At 22.7% G+C, this 20,559-nt stretch overlaps 5 protein-coding genes across 5 annotated transcripts; 3 read left to right on the top strand and 2 right to left on the bottom strand.

Annotated features, from left to right (window-relative positions):
• Window positions 1-2,309: 2,309 nt before the first annotated feature.
• Window positions 2,310-7,479, top strand: PY17X_1323300 (uncharacterized protein; the record flags this gene model as incomplete). The annotated part of the gene is made up of 2 exons (XM_720398.2): window positions 2,310-2,697; window positions 2,957-7,479. The coding sequence occupies 2 exons, from the start codon at window positions 2,310-2,312 to the stop codon at window positions 7,477-7,479; spliced, it is 4,911 nt and encodes a 1,636-aa protein (XP_725491.2).
• Window positions 7,480-7,952: 473 nt separating this feature from the next.
• PY17X_1323400 (polyprenol reductase, putative) lies at window positions 7,953-9,908 on the bottom strand (the record flags this gene model as incomplete). Its single annotated transcript, XM_022957090.1, has 9 exons — window positions 7,953-7,986; window positions 8,069-8,120; window positions 8,244-8,287; window positions 8,446-8,575; window positions 8,701-8,740; window positions 8,873-8,978; window positions 9,098-9,230; window positions 9,467-9,500; window positions 9,603-9,908. 9 exons carry the CDS (start codon window positions 9,906-9,908, stop codon window positions 7,953-7,955), a joined length of 879 nt encoding a protein of 292 aa, XP_022813565.1.
• Window positions 9,909-12,680: 2,772 nt separating this feature from the next.
• On the top strand, window positions 12,681-15,043 carry PY17X_1323500 (AP2 domain transcription factor, putative; the record flags this gene model as incomplete). Its single annotated transcript, XM_721081.1, has 2 exons — window positions 12,681-14,820; window positions 14,967-15,043. The coding sequence occupies 2 exons, from the start codon at window positions 12,681-12,683 to the stop codon at window positions 15,041-15,043; spliced, it is 2,217 nt and encodes a 738-aa protein (XP_726174.1).
• A 581-nt stretch (window positions 15,044-15,624) lies between these two features.
• On the bottom strand, window positions 15,625-17,079 carry PY17X_1323600 (serine hydroxymethyltransferase, putative; the record flags this gene model as incomplete). The annotated part of the gene is made up of 1 exon (XM_721082.1): window positions 15,625-17,079. The coding sequence occupies one exon, from the start codon at window positions 17,077-17,079 to the stop codon at window positions 15,625-15,627; it is 1,455 nt and encodes a 484-aa protein (XP_726175.1).
• A 752-nt stretch (window positions 17,080-17,831) lies between these two features.
• PY17X_1323700 (uncharacterized protein) lies at window positions 17,832-20,534 on the top strand (the record flags this gene model as incomplete). The annotated part of the gene is made up of 1 exon (XM_721083.2): window positions 17,832-20,534. One exon carries the CDS (start codon window positions 17,832-17,834, stop codon window positions 20,532-20,534), a length of 2,703 nt encoding a protein of 900 aa, XP_726176.2.
• Window positions 20,535-20,559: the final 25 nt, after the last annotated feature.

The following is a 20,559-nucleotide window of genomic DNA, read 5'->3' on the forward strand; positions in this document are numbered from 1 at the left end:
ACATATATTTTGTGTATGATCCATTTTTTTTACGAATTTCTTGATTATACTCTTATCTTTAAAACGAAAATGGGAAAATATAAACTGTTATATCAAACATCTATATTTAACATAATAAAGTGAAAAAAATTAAACAAAACATAACTATAAATGTTTTTATAGGTATTTTAATGTATCATTAAATAAATTGGATATTTATATTTATTTATTTTATAAATAATCGATGATATAAATTTTGACTATATATATGTTTATAAAAAATAGCTATATAACATATAAAAAAAATACCAATGAATATATATTGTTATCATTAAAAATTTTTAATTTATATATGAATATGAAATATATCATATATTTTTAAAGAATATGGATTGTGTATTTCGTATTTATTACTGATTAAATGTGCATACATGTTTATAATGCATTTTATAATTGATTGTAGAAAATATATGTAAATATTTTTTATTATTAAAAACATTTTGACAAAAATATTTATTTTTTAGCTTTAGATGACATGTATATTTATATAATTATAAAAATGCCACTAAATTTATTGTCTATTAACAAAATGTTCACCTTAAGGATTAAAATACTTTATTAAGGAATCAAATACATGATCAATAAATATTACAATGAAAGATAAAATTTACTCTATATAATAAAATTTATAATGAATATTAGCTTGTTAAAAATTGTGTTAATTTATAGTTATCCAAGTATTGTCCTTTAAAAAAATACATTTAGTTATAAGGCTTCTAGCTTTTCACACCCTACATATTATTTTTAATTATTTATTATTCAAAAGTTTTCGCATAACATAGCTTATTGTTAATATCTCTACGAAAAAATGTTAATCCCAAACTTTGATATGTATTTTATCTCTCTATTACTTTATTAAGCTATTTATATAATCCAAGTATATTTTTAATATAAATACGGGGATTATCAATATATAAACACATATTCAAAATGTGTTATTAATTAATTTTTTAATATTTTATAATTAAAAATGAATTAAATAAATACATATGTTCAGAAAATAATCGAAAGACACTAGTTTTAATCAATTAATTTAGCATTTAATTAATAAAGGGATTTTTATTTAATGTTAGATCATTCTATATATAGACATATTGGATTTATTCCAATTAGGGTATTTAAACTTCAAGGTATTTTTAATCATAATACCCGTTTGATGTATATATTTTAAATATGTCATACTATCATAATAATTGCTATAATATCTTATATATTATACTGAATATGTAGACCTTATGTATGCAACTCATGCATTCTACAATTTTTTTGAAAAATACGAATGTAGACATTTAAAGACGTGTTTAATTCAATATAAAAATACGATAAAAAATTGAGAATAATTATAAAATTGTATTAAATTAATTTGATTTTTCTTTTTTAATAATATTTTTTTATAAATATACAACTCTAATAAGATAGCTATGTTTTTTTTTTGTCTTTAATATGTAAAATTATTGTAATAAATATACAAGGTTAAACAATTAATATTTAACAATATTTATACACATATATTCGTGTATGTATATCTACAGTTGAGTATAATACACTTCCACACGCACACATGAAATTAAGATAATTTTATTTTTCTGGCTAGCCATCTACAAATGTATATATAAAAATATAATAAAAAATAGCAAAAGAAATAAAATAAAAGAATAATGGCAATAATAAAAATACTAAATTGTGTGACAATGAAAAATATACTCTATAATATATAAAAATACATGTTATTATAATTAGACAGTTAAAAAAATGTGTGTAACAATAAGTTGATGATACATATGTATATACATATATTCTCAATTTTTATGTGTTTATTTTTTATGCAAACGGAATTTTTAATCGTTCTTTATATATTATATATAATTTAATTTAATTTATTTTATTTTATTATTATTATTATATTAATTTTATTTTTTGTTACCATTTTATGAATATATTACTTACAACGTTTGTTGTTTCAATGTGTACATTTTAGTAGAATATGTGTATACTTTTATAATATTTAAATTATATTATTATTGATATTAATTTTCCAATTGTTATATAAATATTTTTGTGTATAAAATACCTATTTGTCTTAAACTAACAAACAAATATATATATACATATATATATAATTTTTTTCATTTTTTGTATGCGTATATGCAATAAAGTAATTTAATTATTACACTAATTATTATAGTTCTCACTTATGCTACAGTCATTTCTTCACTGAAGCAATATTATTTTATATTTATGTATTACATTTTTTATTAATAAAAAAAATTATGATAAAATTATTTTTTAATTATGTAATTGCAATATTTATGTTGCACTTTCTTTACGTGAATGGAGAAAACGACATCAGCAACACATTTTTTAAATTTGATAGTTGTGAAGCCGAATCAACATTTCCAAACATCGGAGATAATGGATTACCTCAATATGGAGCGGATAATGCTTTGACAAGAGGTTCAGGTTACTGGTGTTCCGAAGGGAAACATAATCCTAATGATGTAATTTCATGGATAGGGCATTTAAAAAATGTTAGATCGCTAAATGGCGTTATAATACACTGGGCTTATTCCCCTGGGGAAGTTTCTATTATGGCTAGCTATGATGGGAATGATTCATACGAAGAAGTCGTTCCATATCAAGCTATAGAATCTCGAGCCGGTAAGAGACATATAAATATGTATATATTCCCTTTTTGATATGTATATGCATTTACATAATCCATATATGTAAAAATTACATATATACATAAGAAAATGTCATTATATGCAAATATAAACATAGATATGAAAAAATATCGCTCACTATATACGAATTCTCACATATTTATCAACATATCTCACATTTCATTTGCGAATATTTTTATTCCTCAACTTTTTGGAATTATCATTTTTTCTTTTCTTCTTTCTTTGCAACATAGGAAATATCATTCAAAATATCATATTCAACCATGTGATTAGAGCAAAATCAATTAAAATAAATATGAGGCATCCTGTGCATGAATATTTTGGTATTAACTTTGTAAATGTGCTCGGGTCTAGAGACCCCACTTTGAGAATACAAGGTGGTATGTCTAGTTTAACTCAAGATTTGTGTTTACAAATAAATGAAACAAATAACGTAGTTTTAGGTGGATGTATAAATTCTATGTCTTATTTAGATGGAAGAGATTTATGGAAATTAAATTCCAGTAACCAAATATATAACCCGATAAATAATTTATGTATGAGTTTAAAAAATAATATGATAGCTAATGGGGGAGAATTAATAATGGAAGATTGTAATAGCAGTTTAGAGCATAATGATGGGCGTAGTAGTTGGCAATTGTTACCAAATAATCAATTAAAAATATTAAGAGATGGAAATTTTTGTTTAACTCAAGATGGATCAAAATCTGGTAGTATCGATATTGCATTACATAAACAAGCAACATCTTCTTTATCAAGAAAAGATCAAAAATATTCACCAGAAAAAGCGATAGATGGTAATTTAGATACATTTTGGTTATCTGAACCATTTGATATAGAAACAATACCAGATGCAGTATATTTTGACATAAATTTAGGAAGTAAATATAAATTAGAAAAATCCATAATTTATTGGAAATATCCCGCTACAAAATATTCGATTTTTTTAAGTAATGATGGAGAAAACTATAAAGAAATTAGTAGCAATTTAGCAAATTTTTTAAGAAGTACAATAAATGATTTACATATTACAGAAGCTCAATATATTAGAATAAAATTAATGAGTCCAAATCCTGAATTTTCTGAAGGTGATGAAGAAAACTTATTTTATGGTATAAAAAAAGTATCAATATATACAAATAGGATAAAATCTATAGTTGATGACTGTGATAAAGTAAAGGATTCAGATGATGCAAGAGACAAATACTTTTTTGAATTTGTTTCTGAAGTTAATATAGAAGAAGGGAAAGAATTAAAAAATATAGACACCACATTACAGAAATATGCAGAAAAAATTCAAACTGAAGCAATAAAAATACAAAAATTAAATCCTCAGTTAAAAAAATGTAAAAGTGATAAAGAAAAAAGGCATACTGATATTATAAATATAAAAAATGTTATACTTAAAAACATATATGATGTAATTAATAAAACTGAAAATATATTAAAAACTAATACATTTAATTTATATTATTCGACATCTACAAGCGAATTAGGACAAACACCAGACAACCCAGCATATAGTTGTTTTCATTTAAAAAGTATATTACCTAGTTCTCCTTCTGGTTTTTATTATGTATTACCGACATGCTCTCAAAATGTGTTAAGAGTATTTTGCGATATGAAAATTGGAAGTATGTATTATATTCCATCTATAGACACTAACATAATTAACAAAATAAAAGATGTCGAAAATATTTGTGCATCATATGGATTAAATCCTATACATTTAAATGATCAAAGTCAAGTATATACATTAAAAAATTTATTCCATTTGATGAATATAAATATAAATAACCCAGTACCTTTAGCTATTATTAAAAATGATGTAGAAAATTATTTCTATTCTTTAGATTTTCAAGAGAACGTTGATAATATTATATCAAAATTTGGAACGCCAATAGGTAACACATTTGGAATTAATAATAATGGGGTAATATTTTTTGATTCATCTAATTCTGAAATGTCTGGATTTGTTTGTTCAGATAATATAAATTCAATTAATCCCCCTCCACCATTTATCAATTTAAATTGTGATACCACTCTAAAACAGGCTATTGAAATCGAAAAAATTGTTGGGAATGAATATCTATTTAAATGTCCCTATGATTGTTTAAAAAGAAATACTGAAGCAACTGTTATTGGAGGTGAAGGAAACATATATTCTGAAGATAGCTCCATTTGTTTGTCATCTATACATGCTGGTGTTTATGATAAACATTATTTAATTAATCTCAGAATTTTAAATGCTCTAGGTGAATATGAAGGTGTATATCAAAATGGTATTATATCAGATAGTTATATAAATGATAGTCAAGAAGTAGCATTTAAGGTTTTTAGAGTACCTCCAAAATGTCCTAACAATACTGCACACTTTGAATCATTTTCCTTTCTCCAAACTACGCCTATTTCTATAGGAAATATTGATAAAACCGCTAGTATCGAAAACAATAACCATCCCCTTACAGAAAATATTTACATTGACTCATCAACTGCAGATGCAATAAATGATCTTGTGACTGTTGTCAATAAACAAGTTGGAAGCAGCGATCCGACCTTTCTAGCTTTAATAAACAAGCAAGTAATTACAATAGTTTCTAATGCTAGAAGATATTTAAAGCCAACTGAAAATTTTGAAAAAAATATAGAACTATTATCTAATGAAACATTAAAAGATGTTCAAAAAATATCTCATACAATAAAATTATTATCTTCACGAATTACTTCTGAATTGGATAAAATAAAATATAAATTAGAAGGATTAATAAATGAAAGACTTAGACAAATAGAATTTGAATCATGGGGGTTAGAAAATGTAGTAGATGGTGATATATATAACACATTTGAAATTGTTAACATGCTAGATGCACATCTAAGTAGCACTGGTGGAGGAAGATGGAATTTGCTAGATAAACCATTAGAAGAAGGGATGAGTGGAAAAGTGCTAACTCAAAATGCACGCATTCATGATAATATAAGCGATTCGAATAGTTTATTTTATGGTACTTATGCTTTTTTAAGATATAAATTATTTTATGATTTTGTTTTTTCAACATATGTGCATGTAAAGGGTACTGGATCAGTAGGTATAATATTTAGGGCATATGATAAATACAATTATTACATGCTAGAATTGAATAATAGTATAAATGGATATAAAAGGTTATTAAAATTTGAAAATAACGAACCAACCGAATTAGCTATCATAAATGATACAGGTTTTGACGAGAATATGTGGTTTGGTATAAGAATTGAATGTACGCACTCAAAAATAAAAATAAGCATTATTAAAACAAATAAACCATTGTATGATATACCAAATCCTGATATTGTAGTAAATGATGATTTCAATTCTGCTGGTACTATAGGATTTTATACATATGGAATTGATTCTGTTGAATTTGCTAAATCGGTTGTTGAATCTGTTGAATGTTTGACAAAAGAAAATTATGTTAAAAACAAAAATAATATACCATTAATTTGCAATATATATGAAGAATTTTATGTTGGTAAATTCAATAAATCTTATTTATCATTTGATGAGGCAAATGAAAATAAAGAATTATCAAATTGGAATTATGCAAATAATATAGGAAATGAAAAACGTGTCATATTATACACATCAGATATATATGGAAAAAGAAAACAGAAGGAAGGATATTCGTACCAAAATAATGATAGCCCATCATCATATATAATTTTACAAAAAAAAATATGTTCAGCTGGTGTATTTAATTTTTCTGTATATCCACAATGTAAAAATAATGGAACTGTAGGAGCTATCATTAAATTTTTAGATCCTAATAATTATACTATATTAGATATTGGACCAAATTTTACCAGATTAAGACAAAATATTAATGGAAATTTTCATATATTAGGCGAATCTATTGTTTCTGGATATAAAGAAAACAACTGGAATATAATAACTATTTCATTTAGTTCAACAAATGTTAACGTTAATATGGGAAATGGATTGACAACATATCCAATTTTTAGTTTAATAGGTTTAGATTTATTTAAAGGAGAGCAAATTGGATTAGCTTCATATAATTGTAATAATGTTTCTTTTAGCAATATCTTTATACATCCATTTGACTTTAAACCATACAGTCCAACCCCATCAGTTGGCATTGAAAGCATGGTGCCGATATTTTCTAAAATAAGACAAGATACAATACATTCAGAAGTATTAGAAAATGATAAATCACTAGATTATAATATGGATAATCATAATAGAGATGAACTAGAACAAGCTGAAGAAAATTCCAATACTAAACACACTGAAATAGAAAAGCATTCCTTTCATCTAAACCAAGATAAAATTGATAATGAAAATAAACAAAATGATATTTATTACTGTGCTACACATAAAGATATTGTTAGCAGAGAAGCATTTTGTAATAAACAGAATATAGAAGATAGTAATTGTACAAATAATTTTTGTAAAAGTTGTTGTGATAATATACAAGGGGAAATGAACGAAGAAGATACAAACACATGCATACAATCATGCGAAAAATTAGATCAAACTGTTTTAGAAACATCAGAAATACTAAATTTCCTTAAAAAATCTTGTATTGAATCTTCCAATGAAGAATTAAAAAAAGCATGTGAACATGACGATGACATAGATCAATGTGTAACTGATATGTGCCAAATGTGTTGTCAATCTATAATTATACCTGAAAATTTACTTACTTCAAACATTAAACTAAATCCATTGATAAATCAATGTATATCAGAATGTGAATAAATTATATTCATTAAGGAAATTATTTATTATCTTTCGTTATCTATACCTTTATTATGAACATTTTTGTTGTTTTTTGTGATCTTTTTTGATACATTGTTTTTGTTGTCTTTCTCTTTTATCATACATACATTTGAACGAGTGCTATCAAAGAATGCGCATACATATATGTTAATACTTTTTTGTATTTGTAAAAACTAAAAACATATGTTTATTTAGTTAATGAAAATTTGTTATTCAAAAGAAAAACAATAGAAACGACGATAAAAAAACATATATGAAGTATTTCATAAATGTTGAAAAAATAACAAAAAAATTAATAACAAGTTTAAATGATATATTTTTTTTTCTCTATTATTATTTTTTGTTTATAAAAAGTTAATGAACATAGACAACTTTGGTTTTTCTTATAACAGGAAGTATATATAAAAAAATATAATCATATTTTACATTTATTTTTTTTAATGAAAATGTACTTAAAAGAGAAAAGGGAATATAATTCTTCTTTGTCTGAAATAAAGTACAAAATTATAAACATAAATGACTATTTTTTGAAAAACAAAACTATATATATACATTAGCTTAATCATACTTGGGATATGTGTCTTGCATAGTTTTCAGATACCACCTATGTGTCTGTATTCCTAAATAAGAGACAAAAATAAAATAGAGTAAAAAAATATGTATAAATGTGTTCGACTAAATATGTGACTTTCATTATGCAATAAATTATTAGTTATTGGGTATAAATAATGTATATATATTACCATTTTTAATTAAAACTAATAAAACCATGAGACAATTCAAAAGACTAGATTGAATCAGAAAAAATAAATAATAATTATAATAATGATATAATGTAAATATATGTACTTATGGACTCATGAGTGTCCACATTTTATTATGATTATTTTTTGGAAATTCCGAAAAAATTCCAATAGTTTAAATATCTTCAAGGAATGTACTTACCATATCATATCTAAATTTGATAGGAAAAATGAAAAGTATATCAAAATTTCACTAAAATAATGAGGGCAACTAACAAAATCAAAAAGCCCACCATATGGAACTTTATATGGAAGTTCATTATTTTTTAGGGCTATAAAATGAGGAAAAATATATAAATAAAGAATAATTTTACAAATTGCCATATAATTTATTTATATTTATTATGCTTAATATTTTCGTCTTTTTATTCCTTTCTTCATTATTTTTATTAAGAACCTTTTGATCGTAATTTGGCCAAACGAACGTGAGAATCGTACTGGAAAGTATGATAATAGAATCATTTGATTTATAATTTCATTTAAATGTGTATGAATATATATATATGTAATTATCACATTGATCGAAAAATGTGAAAAATGAAAAAAAATATAATAAAAATATTGTATACTTGAATTAAATTTCCAAAAATGAATATTATAATAGAAAGAAACTTTACTACTGTAATTTTGTGTATATTGTTGTTGTGCAAAGAAAAGGGGGTGACTAAGTAGAAGCTACCGTGTTGTATGGAAATATAAATATATTATGAATTATATATATACGGGTTTTATATTCAAAGAAAACGTATCGGAAATTAAAAATATTTTCCTTTTTTATTTTTAGTTTACATTACCTTATTCCTAGGAAATATGATAAAATATGCATAACAGATTTAGAAGTAGTTTTCACCACAAATATTTGTTCTAATAATCTTCTTAACAAATGTATTTCAAACATAATATTTGTTTTAGATATATGTTCATATGCTGAAAAAAGTATATAGGAATCATCACAAGACATACATAAATTATTATTTATATTATATATATAACTGGAGTAACTATATAGATACTCATTTCCAATTAACTACATCGGTGCAAATAGACCTGATATTATTTGTTTATTAATATTGTATATATGTTTCTTATTATGTACCATCAAAATGTGTATAATACATTTCAGTACTAATAATTGCATATGCTTTTTCAACAAAATAAATTACCATTGTAATTATTCCGAGATGCCTCATTAATATCCTTATTAAAAAATGAAAAAATGAAAAATTGTATGTATTAATTAATATAAATAAATGTGTATATGATATGTATGAGATATATTTTTTTAGGAATATAAATTACTTGTAGTAATATAGCTGAGTTTATTATCAAACCAAGAAAATAAAAGTGAGAGAAATATTTTTTGGAGATTATAATATTATCGACCCATTTTTTTAATCTATGAAACATACAACTGCGCTTTTCTTCATTTTGTTCTAACTTTATAAACATATTTTTTCCATGTAAAGACCAATTAGTTATTGTTTTCGAAAAAAATGATATAAGTAAAATAAATATTCCTATGACATAATATAATATGCATATAACTTTAAGGGGAGTTATTTGTTTTAAGTGACTATGTGTTAAAGAAGATACAGTGTTTTTCATTGCATCTATATATTTCTTTCTTTTTTTCCGTTCTTTACTTTCTTATGTTTTAATTATTTCATTTAACTACTGAAAGTGGGCCTTTATATATGCATTTAGAGAATTCATTTATATTTTTTTATATATACATATACTGATATATCAAATAATTTTTTATAGATTCTAAATTTGAGAAATAATTGTAATATCATAAAATACAAAAAAATAGAATAAATTAAATATTGGTATTTATAATTCGATAAATTCTTATTAAAAATATGGTAAGAATGTGTGTACATATATTTAGTATTGGTGCATTACAAAACATATTTTAGAAAAATAACTATTAAAAAGAGACCATATTATATTTTTTTCACTATCATTATTCCGTTTTTCATTTTTTGTTTTTTATGTTTTTTTTTTCTTTACTTTACACCAAGAAATACAAAGTATAAATCAACATTACCCTTGAAGGAACGAAAGAGAAAAAGATCATTTAGTTTTATGTATATCTTTATGAATATTAGTAAGCATTAAATATATTCTCTTTCATTGGTTATTATAGGGAAAATGATAATATTTTCCATATGTCTGATATATGATATTCTATAAATATACCACATATATTTTTTTTTGTATATAGTGATATACATGCATAATATATAATAAATGCACACGTTTACACATACATCACCATGATATAAATTATACTAAAATACACTAAAATTATTATATTTTTTAAATTGATTTTCCAATATAAATGATTCAAATATAATGTTTTCATTTTAACAATTTTATAAAAATCAAAAATGTATTAAAAGAACAAAAAGATGGGAAAATATTTAAAAAATGTGTAATAAGGGCATATATATATTATGCACGTTCATAACTATGTGGGCTTGTTTAAAAATACTTAATGACGTTTTTACAAAAAAATATTTGTGAAACCTTTTTATTTATTTTATAAATTATAAAACAGCCACATGCATAACATTTTCTTATGCCATTGTCCACACTATTCTACATACATGCATATGCATTTTATGTACTAGTAAAATAACTCGTAAATTTCCAATACACATGGATACAATATTTTGTATTGCTATCCTATTTGTTCACATATAATCATATTATTATTGGCACTATATAAAAAATAAAGTACAACGTCATCAATAAAAATCAATAAAATAAATATAAAAATAATAGCAGCTTGATTTTTAGAAGAATATTTAATTATAAAGGTAATATAACGGACATTTTTTTAAATACCTCATACATTTCACCTTAAATTATCTTCACAAAATATACATGTACCCAGATTTCTAATAAACAGAAACATGTGCATATATATAATATATTTTAACTGTTGCGAGCATTTTTTTTAATAATTCTTATGCTTCCATATTAATATTGAAAAAAATATTTTAAAAATTTTAAGATTAACACAATTAAAAAAGGTAAAAATATGAATTTTTTTGTAAAAAAAAAATCGATAACCATAGAGATAATATCAACTGTAACAACACTAGTAACAAGACACTTTTAAAATCAATAGAATTGTAAAATAAATATATAATAAAATGAATTATTTTAAAAGGTTATTTTTTTTAAAGTAATTTGAAATGTGTATTTTTAAAAGATTAGAGTAATATTACATTTAAACGCTGTATTTACCTATTTTGTATAATTTGACAAATGTAACACATTTACATTGTGATATATGTACGTATATATATACACATAACATATTTTGTTGTCTTTGAAGTTGATTTTTCATATTATTACACGTTAATAAAATTGAGATACTTTATATATCACTTTTGCATAAATTACGGTTTAATTTAAATTCTTAAAAAAAATTCAACAATATTATATATTTACTTTATGTAGCATCATATTATACATTAAAATTTGTCTTTTTTTCTCGTCTATTTGATTTTTTTTATTTTTAGTATTTTTAGGTTCCTATGTTTATGCTTTTTATTTATTTACTTTTGGCTTGCTATTACTGCATATATTATTCATTTATTTTTATTAACTTTTCCCAGATTCATTACGTATACGCACATATACGCATATATATGTGCGCATAAATACTACTACAAATGATGTTATAATTTCATTTTTTATTCTCTTTAATATATACGTATCTATACATACAAGTGTTAAGATAATGAAGTTTTTTCTTTAAAAGCATTATCTAAACTTTAACTTTTAGATTAATTTAATACTTTATTTTATTGTTTTATTGTAATATGATTATATTTGTTCGTTTATTTATTTTTTTATTTCATTTTATTATTTCTTTGTTTTATATCTTTTATTTATTTTATTTCAATATTTGTATTATTTTATCATGTTGCTTTGCTTTATAATACTAAATTTCAATACATGTTTTTGTGCATATTAATACGTATGTATGCCTTTTTGTGTAGTTTTCGTATTTTTCTCTATTATATTTTTTTTATTAAAGTTGGAGGAAATCTACATAATATATAACTTCTAAAGTGTGTCTTCATCGATTTAGATGTAGATATGTATGAATATACATTTTCTGTTCATATATAGATACACATATTCATGATAATTTTTATCCACTTGTGCGACTAATAATCAATTATACATTAACAATTTGTACCCCCTTTTCTTATACAAGAAATAATAATTTACTTACATGGTTGTTATATAATATAGATACTTTTTTTTTTCTCAAAAAAGAAAAACTATAATTTTAAGTTGTTTTATTAATGTAACGAAATTAAATATATATTTCGAAAATATTGTTATGCAATTATGGATCATGATAATAAATTTACAAGTAATAATTCCTCTGAATTATATGTAGACAAAAATAAAATTATTGAACAAAATAATATAGCTGAAAATAATAACACAAGTAATCATGGGATAGTATATAAATGTCATAATTTATTAATTGAAAATAATTCAGATAATTATCACAAAAATTATAAAACATATTTATACAATCAAAATTTTAAAGAAATTGAGCTTAATAATCATAGCACTGAAAACAATGATAAGTGTGTCCAAAATAGGGATGATATAAGATATAATAATAAAAAATTGAACAAGCCTAATTGTATCACAAAAACTTATATACTTAATAATCTCAATGATGTAATAAATGGTAAGAAAAATTGTCAAACTTCTATTTTTAAGGAGGAAATTAAAAAGGAAAAAATGGAAAATAATTTTAGTTACAATAACCAAGAAAATAATTATGAAAATACGAATATATCCTTATATAATTTAGACAATAAAGGAGTAAATGCGCGTTCGAATGAAGCGAGTTTGACTACTTTATGTAGTACTGAATATATTGGAAATAAAAATATCGAACAAAATTATATTTCTTCCAGTGATAATAAACAAAATTTAAATAGTAGTGATAATATAAATATGCTAAACAGTACTAATAACGATTTAAATTGCTTATATTCTTATGAAAGTACATTAAAAGATTATGAAAAAGATTATGGGCCTAATACTGATATCGAAAGCGAAGAAGATATACTAGTACAGTTACACATAGATATGGAAAAAAAAGAAAGACATAAAAATATAAAGAAAAAATATTGGGAAAACAATCAAAGTGATATTATAGACGATAAAATAAATAATATATATAGCGATAGTAGAAATAATACAAATACAACTAATAAAAATTATGCTCATTCACAAAATAAACAAATGGAATATACATGTGAAGCTTATGCAGAAAATAATATGAACCTAAAATATGAAAAGGAAGGCGACGAAGGGAATATCCATAGTGAGCAAAATAATAGTACAAACATACAAGCATTGGGATTTCACAAAGATGATAAAAATATGTTTTTTCACTTTTTTAATGACTATAATAAAGATTGTACAAATGATAGTAAGAGAAAGAAATATGCATATATGAAAGAGTTTGTGCAAAATCAAATTAATTTTTACGATTTTTTATTAGAGATCCATAAAAATGTACCATTATGGGGAGAATATGAATCAAATTTTTTTTTTCATTGGAAAAAGATAATGGAAATACGTATTGAAGAGTTAAAAATATATAAATTAATATTTAGACCATTATATGTTGAATCTGTTAAATTTTTACATTTTCATATCTTAAAAATAATTATTGATGAACTTGATGAACTAAGAAAAGTGCATGAACCACAATATAAAAAATTTATATTTTCAGAAAGTTATATAAAAAATTATGAATCAAACTTTTATAAAACATCAAATATTAATCCGAGTATGAATGAATATATACAACCACATCATATGAAGAACATTGAAAAATCTATGGATGTTAAAAAATTTATTAAATCATTAGACATATTACAAAACTCAAAACAACAACCATATATAGTTCAGGCTATCGAAATTCCTTCACATATTTTTAATATGTATCAGAACAATCTTAAAGATGAAATCAATTTTTCTTTTTTTAATTCTGAACATGAAAATAACATAACTATAGAGGAAATTAATATGCCTGATAAAAAACAATATTTTCAAAAAAATACAGAGTTAAAGAAAAAAACAGAACAATCTGATGGATTATTTAAAATCAAATCAGAACATTTCGATAATCAACAAATTGAGGATAATCCAGAACTTAGTATCAATTTTTATACCAACACCAAACTTGTACGAGGTGAAGAAAATGAAATCAAATTTACCCCCCAAAATACCAAAAAGGTGTCTTCAAAGAAAAAGGAAAATTATAAAATAAAAAAATTAAATGCTTCCATAAATCCAAAACCAAAGAAAAGAACAGGATACTATGATCTTGAGATTGATGGTGTTGTTGCATCATTTGAAGCTAGAAAAGGGGTTTATTATGACAAATCAAGGAAGCTATGGAGAGCTAATTGGAAGGAAAATGGAAAAATACAAACAAAGGGTTTCTCTGTAAATGGTTAATAATATAAATGAAAATAATAAACAAAACCATATAATTAAAAATGTCATATCATTAAGTAACATTTTGAAAATTTTCAAATATGTTCTCAATTTTGTCTCATAATTTATATATATATTTTTTTCTTTTTTTGTTTCTTGCAGAGTATAAATCCGTTCAACTAGCTAGACAAAAAGCAATTGAATGGAGGGAAATGAAAGAAGTTCAACTTTTATTATGAAGTCATATAATATGAATATTTTTTTTAATTCAAGTATACTTTCAAGAAAATGACATTGTATACATATATACTCTACGTTTTATCTTACGTTTTTTTATAATTAATTAATATATTTTGGTGAATGAAATAGTACCTTTTTAATATATTTTTTTCTTATGATTAAGCTAAGCTTTGGGTATATCTATACTGTTTTTCAGTTTAATTAAAATTATATTTTAATTCATAGTTTATTATTGTCATTGCTATTGTTGCATTGTTTTGCTATTAAAAAGTGAAAGACACATTGAAAAAGTAATCTTTCATATGACCCAATTAAAAAATAATGAAGTAAACAAGATTGGAAAAATAAACAAAATTATGAAATATAAAAAATAACAAAAAAAAATATAGTATTAGATTTATTGCATGTACATGAGAAATAAGTTAGTTTTAAATCGCTGAAACCATCTATTGACATCGTCTATTGTTGATCTATACATAATAATACACACATATGTGTAGATAATAAATGATGTATGTATATTACACATACAACTTTGTTAAACTTAGGGGGAATAAACATAATATTAATTTGTGTAATATTATGATGGGGATGGAAACATAGAAACGAAAGAATGTATATCATTAGAAAGCGCCAAAATGTCAGACGATATAAAACTACTCTCCAAATATTCTAAAAATGTTAAGTTTGAATTTGCGGATTTTTGTTTCGTATATAAATATAATAAAATCGATTGATTTATAAATTCAGACACATATTTCATATCATGTTCTTCCATTCCTAAAGCTGTTAAATAATTTGTTCCTATATTAAAAGATTTTTGTACATATGTGCTTTTATTTATGTTTATAATATCAAAAAATATATTTAGTTTTTTGCAAAATATATGATACTCTTGAATATTAAAAAGCGAATTAGAGCATGCAGTGTTTAAAAAATTATTATTTTGATCAAAATGTATATTGAAATATTTTTTATTTAAATATAAAAATAAGATATTAATATTTTTATTTATTTGGTATATATATTCTTTAAATTCACAATTTTGTATGCATTTAAATGATGTTGATAATGAACAAATTATGTTATTTACATTATTTTGAAAATATGTTTTTTTTAAATTATCTTCGTATTCATAACAAATTAATTTACCTTGTGTACTAATATTTTTAAATCCTTTTCTATAAAAAATTATGTAACAATTATTTGCACGAATATTTTCATTCAAATAAGAAAAAACGATGTCTGCTTGTGAAAAGGGGGATGAAATAAAATTTCCAATGATGAAACTGGCTTTATTACTTATGTTTGTTATTACTAGTGTATTGTTTTTATCTTCTACACCGGATTTTCCATTATAAACATTATTATTTATTTTTCTCTTTATATTTCTCAAAGTTGTAATAAATTCATAATTGAAATTATATGGGTTATTTGTTTCGTCTATATAAATTAAGTCTGGGTTAAATTGCTCGCATTGATTTTTTATTTCCATATAATTAATTTTATCATTATTTTTTATATATAAAATATTATAAAATTCATCAAGGATATTTTTATCCATTCGACTTTCCTCTTTATTATTTTTTTCTTGAAGTTCTTTTCCCAAAAGTGTGAATGTTATAATCATTATTTTGCTTTGATAATTTACAAAATTTTTAAAAAGCTTTAAAAGAAAATATTCATCCATTGAATTAGTATATTCTGTATGGCTAGAAGTATTAAATACACATCCCCAATATTTATTCTCCAAATTAAATGCCGCTAAAGCTCTATCTTCAATTATTTTTAAATGTTCCAAATTAAGAGTAGCATTTTTATTCAAATTATTTACTAAACAATCGTGCACATATTTAGGTATGACATTATTGCATATCGATAAATTTAAATAACTTTTATTTTTATATGTTGACAAAATATTATAATTATCCTCATCTACATTTTTTAAACTGTTGTAATTTTGTAAAGACTGGGAGCTGATGAATCTTCGCCATTTTATTTTCCCTTTTTTAGAAAGTTCTTTAACAATTTTCATAATAATAAAAAACAATACTATCTTAATTTGAAGAAATATAACTTTTCCATTTTTCTTCGTATTTAGAAGAATTGTTTTATAATTATAAAAATCGTATACAAGCAAACTCTACATTGGCATAAGCGCATCGTTGCTTTCGAAAGGTGAAATAAGTAGTTTTTGAATAAAGTAAAACAAATTATATCCACACATAAAAAAATGAAAAATAATAGTACCATAAAAAATAATTTAAGCATGCAAATTTCACCACATACATATATATATATATGCACTGGCTTATGCGATATTAAATTTTATTAAATGATATGGGATATTGTGATTCTTTGTATGTTCATCAATTTGATATACAAAATTTTTATGAATGGAATAATTCAATATAAAAATGTACTAATAAATTTGTAGCCACTAGAAATTTTCCATTTTTAGCACTTTTCGGGAAAACGACCTTCCTTTATAGATCCATTAAATAAAGCCTCATACTATTTATAAACAACGAATATGGAAAATTTCTTTAACTTTAGTAGATAATTCTCTAGTTATATATTATATGTATATAATTTTCTTCGTATGTATTCTTATATATACTGGGTGAATTTCCAACACTGGGAATAATGTAGAGGAAAAAAAATACAAAATTTCAATTAAATTATATATATATATATATATATATATAATACATGTTCTATAGAAGCATAAAATAGAGGCTCCCATAATTATGTACTAAAATCTTAATCTTCAAAATAGGTTTTTAAATGAATAAGAATTTGCTTTTACAATTTTTTGAATATAGGATTAAAAAAAAAAATTTGTTATATAGGCAAAAGTTTTTTTTTTTTTCCCTAATAAGAGAGAACAATGACAATGTTAATTTTATTTATAACGTAATTCCAGCAAATAAAAATATATATTGTAAAGAAAATGGTAGGTATCAAATTGGAAAACGAGGGAAAATAAATATTCCACATTTTATGTGCTATAGTAATTTGGGGATAGCAAATGATCGTATGAACAATGTCCATAATGGAAATAATGAGCATAGGCATTTTAAGAATAAAGATTATCACATAAATAAGGAGTTAGGTGAAATAAATTCGTTAGAAAACATTTTAGATGAAACTAATTCAACGATATATATAAATGACATTTGCTTTCAAATGGATAAAATGATATTAAAATGTCAAACTTATGAAGACATTTTATCTATTCTTGTAACACATAGAGGAGCATTATTTTTACAAAATTTAATAACTGCTATACGTATGTTATCTGGATTTGTGATTGAAGATAAGAAAAAAAAAAAAATGGAAGAGGAATTGAGTATGTCATCTATTAAATATTCTGAATATGTCGACATCAAGGACAATAATAATAAAGCCAATGGCACTATACACCTTGATAATAATAAAGGTGTTGTTTTTGAGAATAGCCAAACAAATGACACATATAATGAAGAAGAAAATAATATTAATGCGAACAGCCAAATAGATAATGAAAGTAATGTATCCCTCCTAAATGATGAAACAGGAATTGACATAATCGAGAGAAATGCGCTAGAAAAATATAAAAACATATTTGAAACATTAAATAATAAAGAATTAGTAAAAAGTGAAAATAAATTTGAAAAAAAAAGAAATATAGAAGAGATAATTGTACTTGATGAAAGATTTAATTTATTAATTGACGATATATATAAAAATCGAAAACATTTTGATGTTATATCAATTTGCCATATTTTAATATCTTTAAAAGAGTTGAATTATAAACATTTTCTTTTATTTAATTGTTTTAATAATCCTTTAAAAAAATTTGATATATATATTAAGGAGCAATTTGAAAATAATCAAAAAAATATATCACATATTAATTTAGTTATTCATTTATTATTAAAATGTTTTGATGCATATATATGGGCTGGGTACTATAATCTAGACATATATAATAAATTAATAAATAGTATTTTATTAAATAATTTTATTTATGTAAATCATAAATTTTTACAAGAACAACACTATGACAAAATAAATAAATATACTTTTATGAATTATACTTATGACATAAATTATCCAATACATATGGATGAAGTATTGAAAACGTTCAATCTGAAGAATGATCTTACTGAACTTCATAATTTTAATAGCACTTTTTACTCTTCAAAAAATTCTTATATCGAACCTTGTGAGGTTGAAGAAAATATAGATAAAAAGGAAATCATAAATGATTATGAGACTAAGGACAAGGTAAATTTATCACAAAAACAGATAAATAAACTAAATGGGCCAATAATTGAAGGGAAAAATGAGGATGAAATTAAAAAAGATGAAAATTATATTAATACAATTACTCCTATCAAAAATATTGATAAGAATAATAATGATAATGGATGGTTTTGCTGCCCAATTTTTCTTAACCCTGAATTATTCCTAAAAAGCATAGAGATATGCAAAAACATCTATGCTTATAATCCTGATTTTTTTATAAAATGTGAAAAAATCGTGTATTATTACACACAATATTTAAGTCCATCAAATTTGAGTTTGATAGCAGATGCATTTTCAAAACATAAAGTATTTTCGTTAGAACATGATAGATTATTTTTCCATATATCCAAAATATTGGAAAATAATTTTGATAAATTTTCTTATGAAGATGTATTTATAATTATGAGATCTTTTAAAAAAATGAATTTATGTTTTAAAAATAGTATAATTTTAAGTGCAAAATTATTTAGAGAATATTTTGATTATTTATATATAAACAGAAAAGAATGTATATTGTCTTTAAAAGATATTTCAATCTTAATCGAGGCATTATCTTTTTTTGATTTTTCTCATGAAAATATTGATAATTGTATTATAAGTTCATTAAAATATTTAGAAGATTATATAGACGAAATAGATGAAGAAACGTCTATAAATATATCTTATTCATTAGTTTTATCAAATTTGATTAATGCTAATACATATTTATTTTCTTTTTTATGGAGAAAAATAGGAAAAACAACTTTTTGGGAAAAACGAAAACAACAAATATGTTTATTATGGTTATCACACATGATACAATTTAAATGGTTGGATTATGATTTACCAAAATTATGTGTTCTTGAATCTTTAAAAATATTTTTTTTAAAAAGAAAAGAAAAAATATTTTCATTTTATAAAATTGTATTATATATTTCGAATATTTTAAACCAATTTAATATACAACACGATGTTTTTGTAGATATTTATGGACCATATATATTAGACATTTTAATCAAAAATAAAAAACAAGTTATTATATTAACTCAGGATACTACTAGAAATGATATTAATATGCAGTTAGGTGATTCAAAAATTATCTTTAACCATTTAAAATTATATGGATATAATGTAAGGTCTATTAATATCAAATATTTTGATTCATTGAGCGAAAACCAAAAAAGGGATTACATAAAAGATGTTGTGAGCTATTTTTAGCTTATACAAGAAATTTATCAACAAA

The sequence above is a fragment of the Plasmodium yoelii genome (genome assembly GCF_900002385.2).
Source record: "Plasmodium yoelii strain 17X genome assembly, chromosome: 13".
Classification (NCBI taxonomy): Eukaryota; Apicomplexa; class Aconoidasida; order Haemosporida; family Plasmodiidae; genus Plasmodium; species Plasmodium yoelii.